General features: G+C 43.2%; 1 protein-coding gene and 1 pseudogene across 1 annotated transcript in view; one reads left to right on the forward strand and one right to left on the reverse strand.

The window, feature by feature from the left end:
• The window catches only part of LOC119365857 (acyltransferase-like protein At1g54570, chloroplastic), a 15,035-nt gene extending 13,300 nt beyond the window's left edge, over positions 1 to 1,735 (forward strand). The window contains exons 9-13 of the mRNA XM_037631500.1: positions 139 to 270; positions 359 to 728; positions 841 to 954; positions 1,222 to 1,307; positions 1,423 to 1,735. Of these exons, the coding sequence (XP_037487397.1) occupies positions 139 to 270; positions 359 to 728; positions 841 to 954; positions 1,222 to 1,307; positions 1,423 to 1,723 (1,003 nt within the window). The 3' untranslated portion in view covers positions 1,724 to 1,735. The remainder of the gene's footprint in view (positions 1 to 138; positions 271 to 358; positions 729 to 840; positions 955 to 1,221; positions 1,308 to 1,422) is intronic.
• Positions 1,736 to 7,054: 5,319 nt separating this feature from the next.
• The window catches only part of LOC119365856, a 9,579-nt pseudogene continuing 3,133 nt past the window's right edge, over positions 7,055 to 13,500 (reverse strand).

The following is a 13,500-nucleotide window of genomic DNA, read 5'->3' on the forward strand; positions in this document are numbered from 1 at the left end:
ATCATGCTCCACGATGACTTTGTTTTCACTTGATCTGTTGATGTTAATTCCTAATTCTCTTGAAAAACAACGAACTACTCTACCTTGGCTTTCAGTACGACTTGTACAATAATGCTCACAGTTCAATGTCTTTACACAGGAGCAAGATTTTAATCTGCTAACTGTCATAAAAGGGGTCAACATGTATCGCCAAGGCAAAAAACGGGACATTGTGACCGATTTCCTTCCACCTACATTTGCTGAGTTCAAGAAATCAACTGAAGATTTCAAGTATGTATTTAATCTCTCAAAGATGCACTCTACCATGGCAGGGTATTTATCTAGGATAACAGGTTGATTTGCTGAAACTCTTCTTCAGACAACTCAATGAATTACTAAGCCCAGTTATGTTGTCTACTCTGGAGACTGGAAAAATTGTTCGTGGACTCACCGGTATTCCTGACAAAGGTCCTATCCTGTTTGTGGGTCATCACCAACTCCTAGGGATAGAGGTACCTTCACTTTTTCAAGGGTTCTTGAAAGAGAAGAAAATAACTATCCGAGCATTGTCCAACCCAGTATTTTTTGTTGGAAACAATTGGGCTTTGCGTCAGGAGTTGTCTCTATTCGATGTAGTATCCGTATATGGCGGAGTACCAGTCAGTCCAATCAATATGTATAAGTTACTTGAGAAAAATGAATCCGTTCTCCTCTATCCAGGCGGTGCGCGGGAAGTTCTGCATCGAAAGGTGTACTTGAACAAAACATTTTTTTTTGTATTTGTACACATGATTTCATGTTCTCTCCCACCATGAATATCAATTGTCCCCCAGATGTACTTATTATGTCTGAACTGACTAGGGTGAAGGCTACCGGTGTTTTTGGTCAGATAAACAAGAATTTATAAGAATGGCTGCCAGATTTGGAGTTACTATCATACCATTTGGTTGTGTCGGAGAAGATGACATTTTGGAGGTATTATTATGTGCCTTTGTACTGAATCAACTCAAGGAACATGGTGTTGGTATTCACAAAAAAGGGGAATGTGTTGTTGGTACTTTTATTTACCCTGATTTAGTTTACTAATTTCATTCATTCTGATGCAGAGGCCGGGGGATAACCTCCTTTTCAATTTTTTTTACTAATTTCATGACTTATGCATTGTAACAGAATATTATTCCACAAATTAATCTTCCTTTTCTAAGAGAGAACGTATTTGCTAATTATTTGTTCCTTCTGCAGATAGCTATAGATTACAATGATCAAAAGAACATCCCTTATCTCAGAGACTGGATAAAATCATTCAATGCAGATCTTCCAAGTGTAAGGTCAGACATCTATCTTCCTAACTAGTTTCCCTTGGATCAAAAGGAAAAAATAACCAAGTATTTTCCGTCACAAAATTATTTGATCAACACAAGCCATGCTCCAACTTTATTTCAGAGATACTGTGATTGGGGAGGATGGGAACCAGGTCTTGCATCTCCCTGTCGTTCTCCCTAAAATACCAGGTCGCTTGTACTTCCTGTTTGGCAAGCCAATCGAGACGAAAGGAATGGACAATCTCCTGATGGACAAGAAACTAGCAAACGATCTCTATCTACACACAAAATCTGAAGTGGGGAACTTAGTGTCTTATCTTAAGAGGAAGAGAGAAGAAGATCCTTACCGAAGTATAATGCGTCGCACTTTGTACCGGGCCATTTTGGGTGCTTCAGCTCAAGTCCCTACTTTCAAGCCCTGAAAACAGGATGTGGATGTACTTTTGTTGTATGGTTATTTTTCTGTATGGAAAATCTTGTAGAGTACTACTCCCTCCGTCCCATAATGTAAGACGTTTTTTGACACTAGTGTAGTGTCAAAAATCATCTTACATTATGGGACGGACTAGTGTCAAAAAACGTCTTACATTATGGGATGGAGGGAGTACTTTATATACATGTTTATTAGTTCTAGGCAAAATGTCCAACATTACTCTTGTACCTCAGAATATATAGTTTGGAACGGGAGAACACGTATAGCACCATTCACTTGTCAGACTTGCATGTGTGTGTTTGTAAGGACAGATAGTGCTTAATATATGGCTTATTCACAAAAAATATGACTTGCACTGGGGTTGATGGAGTCATGGAGAGAATATAAGCAGTACAAAGATGGATCACAATGTGCAGGAACCGCATATAATCAACCTGTTTTAAGAAAATCAGGAGTCTGACCAAGATTAATCTGAGGGATTTGTATAGCAGCTGATCCGCCATAATCTACCAGCTATTTTTCTGTTATATTTTTTTGAGGATCATTTTTCTGTTTTATATAAGAATATCCTGTATGTGGAGTGCTGATATATATCGCTTCAAGCGAGCTCTGGGGGAAACGCCTACAATCCGGCTATATGGGCCAGGCCCAAAGCTCGATGGGAAGCGCGTGCCTCTCCCAGGGAACCACGCAGTTTTTTTTTCTTTTATTATGAGCAATGCACACATCGTTTTTTATTTTCTTCCCTCTCTGTCTCCTTCGGTTTGGTTTTTCACTTTCTTTTCTGATTTTTTTGAAAAACCAAACCAGAAAATTTAAAAATGTTCACTATTTCTTCTTAAATCTTGAATTTGTGAAAATGTTCAATAATTTCTAATATGTTCACGGAATTGAAAAATGTTCATGAATTCGAAAACAATTCTAAAATTTGAATAATCTTCACGAATTTTAAAAATATGTTCTTGAATATAAAATCGTGAATTTTTTAAAATGTTCATGGATAGAAAAAAACCATGAATTTGAAAAATATTCACAAATTAACCAGATAAAGGAAAATAGAAAATCAAAAATGAAAGAGATATAGGAAAAACTGGTGAGGAAAACAGAAAAATAAGAAAGAAAAAAAACTTTTGGAACCCTGGAAGGTTTCAAAGCCTCCAAAAATCGGCTGGCGGTTCACGCCCAGTAGTGCGTAATAGGTTGGCCAAACAAACAGTGCATCTTAGGCCTTTTGACCATTAAGAAGAAACGGAAGGGTTGAGGACAACAACTGAGTGCGTCGCCGCGTGGAGTCGCGCACCGCCAATGTGACATCTCGGAGGAAGCAGCCGACTCATGTCCTAGTTGTCTAGTTGCATTACCGTCATTGTCGTGGAGCCAATGCAAGTAAGGATGAGATGGCGGAAAGTTATCTTGTACTCCCGAGCTCAAATGCTCCGTGAACAATAGAACAATAAAAATTCAAAAAAATCAGAATTATTTTTATGAAAAACTTTTTTTTGCGTTAAGGAGGGAAAGAGTAGTTACACAAGATGAACCCAGGATCAACTGGGTTAGCAACTAAGGCAGAGTACAAAACAGAAATTGAAAGCAAACCACTTAAGAAACAAAGGCTGCTGCCACTCCATCTGTCTCAGGTTCATGTATTCAACTGAGGTCATAACTTGCCCCCTCTCATTTGCCATCCAAACATGATCCAAAGAAAAGAAAAAACGCTTCAGCACTTAACAACAGTATTGCACGGGCTTTCAACGCAGTTTCAGAGATAACCATTTTCATCAGTCATTAAACAATACAAACAACAGCTTTTCAGCATTCATTCTGTTAGAAGTATAAATGTAGAGATAAGGAGAGATAGAGATAAACTTAGTTTAAACACATAATATCTTGCTTTGTATTCCAAACCTCTACCCCTCGTGTACTTTTATATATACCCCTACGAGGGTTAGATCAATATAACACAAATATTCAGCCATCCAATAGTTTTCACATGGTATTAGAGCGGTTAGTCTCACGACGCCGATCCTAAAACCTTTCACATCTTCCGCAGCGCGCCGCCTCCGGGGAGATTAATCTTCTCTCCCCGGGGGTGCGGCATTCGGTCAATCAAAGATTCGACCGATTTGGTAGATTAGATCAATTCCAATTTGCGAAATTCTAGTAGATTGATTCGCCTTTCTTTTAGACACCAATAAATCCATCAACCCTCAAAATCCGGTTGAGAAAATTGCATAGAAATCCATCACTTCATGCAGTGTGCGCGGCTTCTATACGGCGGCGATTCAAGGCGGCGCTCCCTCGACGCCAACGGAGACGGCTATGCGTGGCGCTCTTCTCATCGACCAAGATCGACCAGCAACCCTCGCGCGGACCAGGCATGGCGAGCCTGCCGCGAAGGCGGATGCACAGACTCGCAGAACTCCATCAACAGATGCACACGCAGCCTCTCACAACGTGGGATACGAAGCAACCAGCAGTCCGAGGTACGTGCATGCACTCAGATGAAGCTTCAGTCACGTCTCCGCGTACGCGTCTGCGGACGCACGAACTTGAAGCTCCGGCGGCTTGGATCGATCGGATCTCCGATCGTCGGCCGTGCCTACGGTTGTACACGGATCATCTTCTTCTGGTACGCGGATAACATCAACCCGACCTGCAACTACATCGACACCATCACCAATCAAACGACTACGCCGAGCCCTCCTGCACCTGCATCGACCGCCGCCACCGATCTGTGCACGGCTACACCGACGCCCTTGCATCGAGCCGAACGACATCAAGTTGTACGATTACGCCAGGCTACTTCTTCGACACGACACGGCATCGACACCTCGTCGCCGCGAGGGACGCCTTCAAGCGACACATCGTCGACGCGCCGCCGTGATGCCATAGCTCACACTTCATCGCCAAGGTCTTCATCAATGTGGTCTTCATCAACATTTTCGTCGACACACCGCCGCTGCCTTGTCCACAACATGGAAACCTAGCGTCCTCTGACAGACTTTCTGCAAGACGCGACTCTGACGACTGCAATGACCGCGTCATCCACGACAGCACGACTGCATCGACACAGCGTCACTACAGTGGCGACCCTACACGGCCACACGGTTCTGGCAAAACCGATGTGTGCTTGATGGGCTTCCTCCGGTCTTGGCAAAACCGGTGGACTCATCGCCGACAACACCCTCTGACATCCGCAAGGTGCATCATCCACGTCTGCAGTTCTGTCATAGCGCATTTTTTTGCGCCTCCGGCTTTGTGCGGTTTCATCATCCACGACGACCACACCATCGACCACAACTACCTCGACCACGGCTACATCGACATCGACACACACGACCACGTCTACAACAACACATCGGCAACAACTCCAGTCAACAGCGTCCGCGTCGTCACCAGCATCCACGCCACTCCCGCTGTGACTGTGGGAGGGAATAGAGGAGAGACAAGGAAGGCACCAGAATGGGACGTAGTCACCGCCCTAGGTGTCGACCCATCAGAGACGTAGTGATGATGGCGCAGCGGAAAAGACGACGGAAGCACAAGACTTCAAATTCAGTCGTAATCATCCGCTTCACTCCCACTACGACTGAGGGGGAATGTTAGAAGTATAAACGTAGAGATAAGGAGAGATAGAGATAAACTTAGTTTAAACACATAATATCTTGCCTTGTACTCCAAACCTCTACCCCTCGTGTACTTCTATATATACCCCTACGAGGGTTAGATCAATATAACACAAATATTCAGCCATCCAATAGTTTTCACACATTCAACAACACAAACAACTGCCATATATGTTGTATGAATTTGCATACGTTAAAACTGACACTTAATATGGTATAGCTATCACCATTCATCACTTCACATTGAAAAAAATAGCAGTCCAGGTATGCCGTACCAAATCATTAATTCTTAAATTCAGACAACCCATTCATCAGAGAAATTCTGAAGCACTAAACCGAAATTCCGTCCCTCTTGCCACCGAAATTCAGAAGTATTTAAAAATTCTCTTGCAACAAGTGCTACTACTAAACAGTCATTCGAGTGCATAAATTTAGACATGTCACCCACACAATAAAAAAGATATAATTACACTGAAGCACTAACAAATATAATTACAGAGTGAAAGCTCTGCGCTTTGGCACTGACAGCGGCACCACCCGCTGGTGCCACTTTCCTCTTGAGGACGCCGTCGCGGTTCTCCTCCCCATGCAAGGGCTCCAGGTTAAAACTGATGTGTGTTACCCTTTTGGGAGTGTTGTCGTGCAGCTCAGATGCCTGGTTCAATGCAGACATTGTCTTCAGGCCTTCATGTGCTCATGCTTGGCAGCGTAGTCATCTTGTTTTCTGCCTTTTGGCGTTTTTATGCAATTCCTGTTGTCCGGTTATCCCGAAATTTGCTTTATATATGAGGACCACAACGAGCATCCTTACAATTACGGTACCTCTGCCTTTGTTAGAGCATCTCTAGCAGACCCCTTAAACCGCGGAACTGAAAACGCGGTTTTCAATTCATGGAAAACACGTTTTAAGGGTTGATTTGAGCTACGGCCGAATAGACCCCTTAAACTTAGACTGTAAAACTGAATATTCGTGTATATTCCTCCCCACGTCTTCTTCTTCCTCTCGCTCATGTTCATGGTCAGCTCCCGTCGTCGTAGTCGCCAAATTGATCCAGGAGTGAGCTCCTTCGTTGCCGGATGGATCTGGGATCTAGCTAGCTTGTCCGTGGCTGGATGGATCCAGGAGCTTGCTAGCTAGCTAGCTAGCTCATCCGTGGCCGGATCAATCCAGGAGCTTAGCGAGCTCCTCCGTAGCTACTCGAGTTTCCGGCGGTGGTGGCTAGGACGGACGGGCGGCAGCTGGGGATGGACGTGCGGTGGCTTTCCGGATGAGCAGGGCGGCGGCCGGGAGCGAGCCTGAAGATTCCGATGGCAGTTGGACTTCCGCCAATGGTCTTTCGCATCTACAGGGTATCCTAGGGTTGGCTCCGAAATCCTTGATGTTTACTGTGCCCTTTATAAATTTTACAAGACGGAGTTGTTTACGGGTTCTATTCGGGTCGCTTTTTTCGTCTAAAACTGTAAACCGACGATTATTTTTACAATTTCATGTGTTTTAAGGGGTCTGCTAGAGATGCTCCTATTCGTAGCTTCTTTATATATATATACATATATATATATATATATATATATATATATATATATAGTAAATTCACAAATATAGCCTCCTACTCAAAATTCCGTTCATAGAGAGTAAACTCATAAAGCATACAACCAGCTATAATAGAATTCACACACACTAAATTTGACAACATCTAACGACCCTCAAGTGTTGTGATACTAATTGCATTCAACGAATTCTCCATGTTCTCCCTTGCTTCTTCACCTTCGCAATTACTTGTAGTAAAATATATAGGTTGCTTTGGAGTTGGGAGTAGTCCACTTCCATTCTCTATTATTGACAGAACCAATGACATTAGTGTCCTATCACTGGGACGGTCTTGAACACACAAGAGTCCCACATGAATGCATCGTAAAGCTTCATGAGGCGGGCAACTCGCAACAATTGAAGAGTCCACTAGTCCAGTTGCTTTCCCCTCTTCCCATAATCTCCATGCCTGGCCAATAGAACGAAACCATATTACTAAATATTTTTTATGGGCCTACGATCTTAGTGATAATTTCACATATTCCATAATAATTACATAGGTAATAAGGCTAGAAAAGTTTGTTCTGAGCTGAGGCGAGCTGATCTTCATGCCACTAACAATCTCCAAGATAAGAACACCATAGCCGTAAGTGTCCGATTTGATAGAAAAGGCACCTCCCATCGCATATTCAGGCGACATGTAACCACTGTTTAAAACATGCAACAAGTCAGTAAGGAATGTATACAGTATTCTGTACATGATCGTAAAATACAGACTTCTATGGGTTTGTTTTTTCACTAGTTACTTACTATGTCCCGACGACCCTTGTAGTGTTTTGCATGATTCTGATTTGCACCAAAAATTCTTGGCATACCAAAATCTGAAATTTTGGGAGTCATTTCTATGTCCAATAAGATGTTGCTTGCTTTAAGATCTCTGTGAATTATTGTTAATCTTGAATCTCGATGAAGATACAGAAGGCCTCTTGCTACTCCTTTAATTATTTTGAACCGCGTTACCCAATCTAGCACATATGTTTTCTTGCGGAATCTTTCACGACCAATTATGAAACAAAGCTATTCATTATGAGTATCAATTTGGTTAATGTAAGAACTTTACAATATGTATGTGATAATTGAACAAGCACATACCAAAAAGAAAGGCATCCAAACTTTTGTTAGGTAAGTATTCGTAGATCAATAGCTTCTCATCTTCCTGAATGCAACACCCAAGAAGTCTGACTAGGTTCTTGTGCTGCAGTTTGGCAATTAGAACCACTTCATGTTTTAACTCCACTGTACCTTGTCCAGAACTCTTACTAAGCCTTTTGATAGCAATCTCATTTCCACCTTCCAGTGTGCCCTACATGAGCCATATTATTGAATTAGCGAAAAATGGAACCAACATTTTTTTGCTTCTGTAGTTAATTATCCTTTCACACGAAGAAGTGCATTTAGCCCCTTTTAATTCCAGCCTAGGAGACATTTATTAACTCTAAAACTATCCCTTGGGTAATCTTGGATATCAACACTAGTGCAAATCCAATTCGTCCTTAGTCAGCCACATGGAGTTTTGGACAATGTGGGAATGGACATGTTTCAATAATTTGGCGTTGACTTGGATATGTCTTTATTGTTAGGTCAGCAAAGCCTTTGGTTAGAAAACAAACAAAAACGACGACGACGACGATGGCGATGACAACCGCTGAAGTCATCATCTTTTTCCTGATGATCCAAAGTCATCTACTTATCCAAATAGATGCCACATTATCCATATTGGGGGTTGACTTGGGGAGCAACTGTAGAAAACATATTTAGAGTCAAGGGAGCTTTCTTGAGTCAGATAACAGTTGAAAGGTAATTATGTTTGTTTCCTATTCTATCATAAACATGTTCTATTGTAAGTATCACTTTCAGCTACCTTGTAAACTTTGCCAAAACCTCCACGTCCAAGGAGGTTCGAATCGGCGAAAAAATGTGTTGCTGAAAGGATGTCTTCATAGCTAACAAGTGGAATTTCTGTATTTTCACCTTCAAGTCCGTTGGATGTGCTAAAGTATCCTCACATCATTTTCTTCTGATCTTCCTTGTTTCTCCATTTGCCTGCTGGTTAGGACATCCATTATTGTTGTTAACTCTTCCTATACTAATGTCATATGTCAAAAACAAGAGGATACCTTTGCATTTGCAGATCCAGATGAGGGCTATGCATGTCACTAGCACACACACCATAATTGGGAGTACAATCTTTACTAAACTGATGTTGTTAACTGTAGGAAGAAACTACTTAGAAACCTGGAATTCACTTGCATAAATACCGTGACAGATCTATGAAGGTACTTAAGTTCTCATTCTAACGTAATTTAAGTTCCCAAAATATCGAGGCTTGTGGTGAATCAAATAGTTTGCCTTCTTTAACTATTGATCTTGCAAACATGCTCATATAGAAACTACCACTCCAAGTGAGTTACTTAATTGGTTATTGTCAATTTAAGAGCTTAGACATGAAATCTAAAAAGAATTGTCAACATATTCAAAAGTGAAGGCTAGAAGAAATTTAAAAACATATTTATTGTACTTGTAAAATGATGTTAAAAGGAGTGTTCCTTTTATCCAATATAAAGGATCTTCCATGCTACTCACTCCAGTCCACCAAATCTTGACGTTTTGGAGATGAGACTTCTAAGTTCTAACACTTTAATTATTGATACTATTAGAAATATTTAGATTTGGTACTTGAGAACATCCTCGCCAATTCAGGCATGACGTTTTGGAGATGAGACTTCTAACACTTCCATTCAATCAGTAGCTAATTCAGGCATGCGTTATTTGTAGTGAAAAACATCCATTGCACGTGCAGGAAAGCTAGTAGCACATATGCACTTGAGTTAGTTCACACCAATTTTTAACCTTGCATTCCTATATGCCTAGACGTTCCTTTATAAACTGCATCAACATTGGTGTTATTTCGTTTGGTGCCGCAGAATAGTTAAGGGAAAACTGTCCATGAAAAGCAGCTGGACAACCCACTATGGACACAAAAGAAATAAGCAAAAACGAAACTGAATCGCCGGAATACTTCTCAGTGTCGACAAGCTCTCCTGTCCAGACCAAACACCTTGACGGGCCGGCCTTACCAACATCATGGCTCAAAGTTGTGTAAGCATATGCCGTACATGAGCAATTGCTGCTGCACTCGGCCTCACACTCTATCAGGCTTCTATTCTGTATATGCAAGAACTTATCAGGAACCTTCATCATTGACAAGGGCGCGAAATAATATTGCTTTCCGCACGTTAGTGTTTCCTTTCTTCGACATCCCCTTGAAGTGTTTAGACCATTAGGCTCGAACCCATCAAGGCACCGGCAAATTGCCCCTCCCACGGCGAGGTCACAGTATCCAAACGGTCCACACGAAGAGTAGATGTCACATGCAGCAAAAGGGTGGGAAGCAATGGGTACCCATGAGGATTGTGCGATAGCGGAAAACGTCTTACCTCTCTCGAGGGACGTGGTTCACTTTATATGGAGAGGGGGACGCGACCCCAACGATCGGTACAGGGAGATCAGATCGTTACAGAGAGGGAATCTCAGGAGAGATTATTTGGAGAAGGAGATAGAGATAGTTACAATTGTAATACGTTTAAACTAATAACCAAATCTATCTCTATGCCTAACACCAGCCGAACACCACCTCCGGGTTGGGATCGTGATAGTATGTAACGTTGTCTAACACCCTCCCTTAATCACAACTTCATCAAGTTGAGATTATGCTTGAAGTCTTCAAAGCTTCTTGTAGGCAAGGGCTTTGTGAATCCATCTGCAAGTTGATCTCTGGAATGCACAAAGCGAATGTCAAGTTGTTTCTGAGCAACTCTTTCTCTGACAAAGTGAAAATCAATCTCTATGTGCTTTGTCCTGGCATGAAACACCGGATTTGCAGAGAGATATGTGGCACCAAGATTGTCACACCATAAGCAGGGAGCTTGCTTACTTTGTACACCAAGTTCCTTCAACATAGACTGAACCCATATTATTTCAGCTGTAGCATTAGCCAATGCCTTGTATTCTGCCTCTGTACTCGACCTGGACACAGTGGCCTGTTTACGTGCACACCATGATATCAAATTTGGTCCAAAGAATACTGCAAAGCCACCAGTGGAGCGTCTGTCATCAAGACAGCCTGCCCAATCTGAGTCAGAGAATGCACTGACAAGAGTAAAGGGTGATTTGCTAAAGTTCAGTCCCAAGTTCAGAGTATGCTTCACATACCGAACTATACGTTTTGCAGCTGTCAAATGAACATTGGTAGGTGCATGAAGAAACTAACAGACTTTGTTAACAGCAAAAGACAGATCCGGTCTGGTAAGCATAAGGTACTGAAGAGCTCCTACCAAACTCCTTATTTCGTGCTGTCCTCTTGATTCAAGGGTTCACCTTCTGCAAGAGATAGTTTTTCTGAACTAGACAATGGTGTGAGGGAAGGCTTGCATCCCTGTAACCCAGCCTTCTTAACCAAATCAGTGGCATATTTTTCTTGAGAGAGCAGAAGTCCATCTTTGTGCTTCTTCACCTCAATCCCAAGAAAATAGTGCAAGTCACCAAGATCCTTTAGAGCAAATTCTGCACTTAGATCCTTAAGAAGTCCTCTGATAGCTTCATCAGATGAGCTGGTTACAATAATATCATCAACATATATGAGAACAAATATGCATGTGTTGGACTTGTTGTAGATGAACAATGATGTGTCAGATTTAGAGGGAACAAAACCAAGTGCTTGCATTTTGTGACAGAGACGAGCATACCATGCCCTTGGAGCCTGTTTCAACCCATATAGTGCCTTATCAAGCTTGCATACATATGAAGGAGCATTCTTACTCTCAAACCCAGGAGGTTGTTTCATGTACACTTCCTCTTCCAGAACACCATGAAGAAACACGTTCTGAACATCAAGCTGTCTGAGACTCCATCCTCTGGAAACAACAAGAGATAGGACAAGACGAATGGTGGCAGCCTTTACCACCGGACTAAACGTGTCCTCATAGTCTATACCATATCTCCGTTTAAAACCTTTTGCTACTAGCCTAGCCTTATAGCGATCAATAGTTCCATCAGCTTTTCTTTTAATCCTGAAAACCCACTTGCAATCAATTAAATTTTTACCTTGCTGTGGGGGAACCAAATGCCATGTTTTGTTTTTCTTCAATGCCATACACTCTTCATTCATGGCTTTCTTCCACCTATCATCACACAATGCTGCTTCAAGGGTGTTAGGTTCATCTGGTTCACCTGTGGAACCGACCATACCATACTTGGATATATGCTTGTAGTTGATAGGTTGAATTTTCCCTTGTTGAAGGCGTGTACGACGTGGCTGCTGAGCATTCATATCTGCTGCCACAAAGGATCCCGTAGTCCCCAAATCATTGGCTGGACCAGAACCCAAGGAGGATTCGGCAGCAGTAGCAGCAGCGCCACCCAGCGGCGTCGGATCTTCTGCGGTTGAAACGCGAGGCGGGACGCCTGAAGCATCCACAGAAGATCCCGGAGCTGCCACATCCACTTGAGTTTCCGCGCCGGTCGGATCTGCGCCTGGATCTGCGCGAGTTTCCGCGCCAGGGGCGGTCGGGCCCGCACCAGGCCCCGCGCCCTCCCTGGACCGCGTACCTGTACGCCTCTTGTACGTCACCGGTTGGATGGGGTGGCGCGCAGCGTCTGGGCCACCCGGAGCCGGCCAAGTGGAGGGCGGCGATTGACGCGGAGCAGGGAAGCCAGCGCAGCCAGCGGACGAGGCCCGCGTGTCGCTCGTGGGACCGGCACTGCGGGAATCAGGGGAGACCGCACGCTCGCCTGTGCCTGCGTTGGGCTCCGATCCCGGAGCGGATCTGATTTGCCGCTCCTGGACGGATCCCGAGGAGGATCTGTCTCCTCTGGTGGGACACATAAAATATGGTCCATCTGAATTTTTTCAGCAGCAATTTCTTCACGAATTTCTCCTGTATCATCAACACAAAGCTCATGCAGATCATTAGATGAGTTAGTCACTAATTGATCATCAATATTTTGCCTCCCTTGATCAAAACTAGTGAGATGGGAAGGCAGAAGGAGGATTTCTTTTCGAAGAAGAGCGCCAACATTGGGGTGAAGATCAGCAAATGGGAATTTGGTTTCATCGAATACGACGTCACGTGAGATGTAGACGCGACCAGTGGAGACATCTAGACATTTGACACCTTTATGCTGGGCGCTGTATCCTAGGAAGACACACTGTTTTGATCGAAACATGAGTTTGCGATTGTTGTAGGGATGGAGATTTGGCCAACATGCACACCCAAACACTCGAAGAGATTTGTAGTCTGGTTTTGTGTGAAGGAGGCGTTCTACCGGAGTTTCATTATTAATGACACGACTGGGTAGCATGTTGATAATGTGAACACCAGTGAGGAATGCTTCATCCCAAAACTTGAGAGGCATGGAGGCTCCTGCCAAAAGAGCAAGGCCTACCTCTACGATGTGTCTATGCTTGCGTTCAGCTGAGCCGTTTTGTTGGTGAGCATGTGGGCATGATACTTGGTGAGAGATACCAAGGTTTTGGAAGAAGGAGTTCAACTT

This window comes from Triticum dicoccoides, chromosome 2B (genome assembly GCF_002162155.2).
Source record: "Triticum dicoccoides isolate Atlit2015 ecotype Zavitan chromosome 2B, WEW_v2.0, whole genome shotgun sequence".
NCBI classification, from domain to species: Eukaryota; Viridiplantae; Streptophyta; class Magnoliopsida; order Poales; family Poaceae; genus Triticum; species Triticum dicoccoides.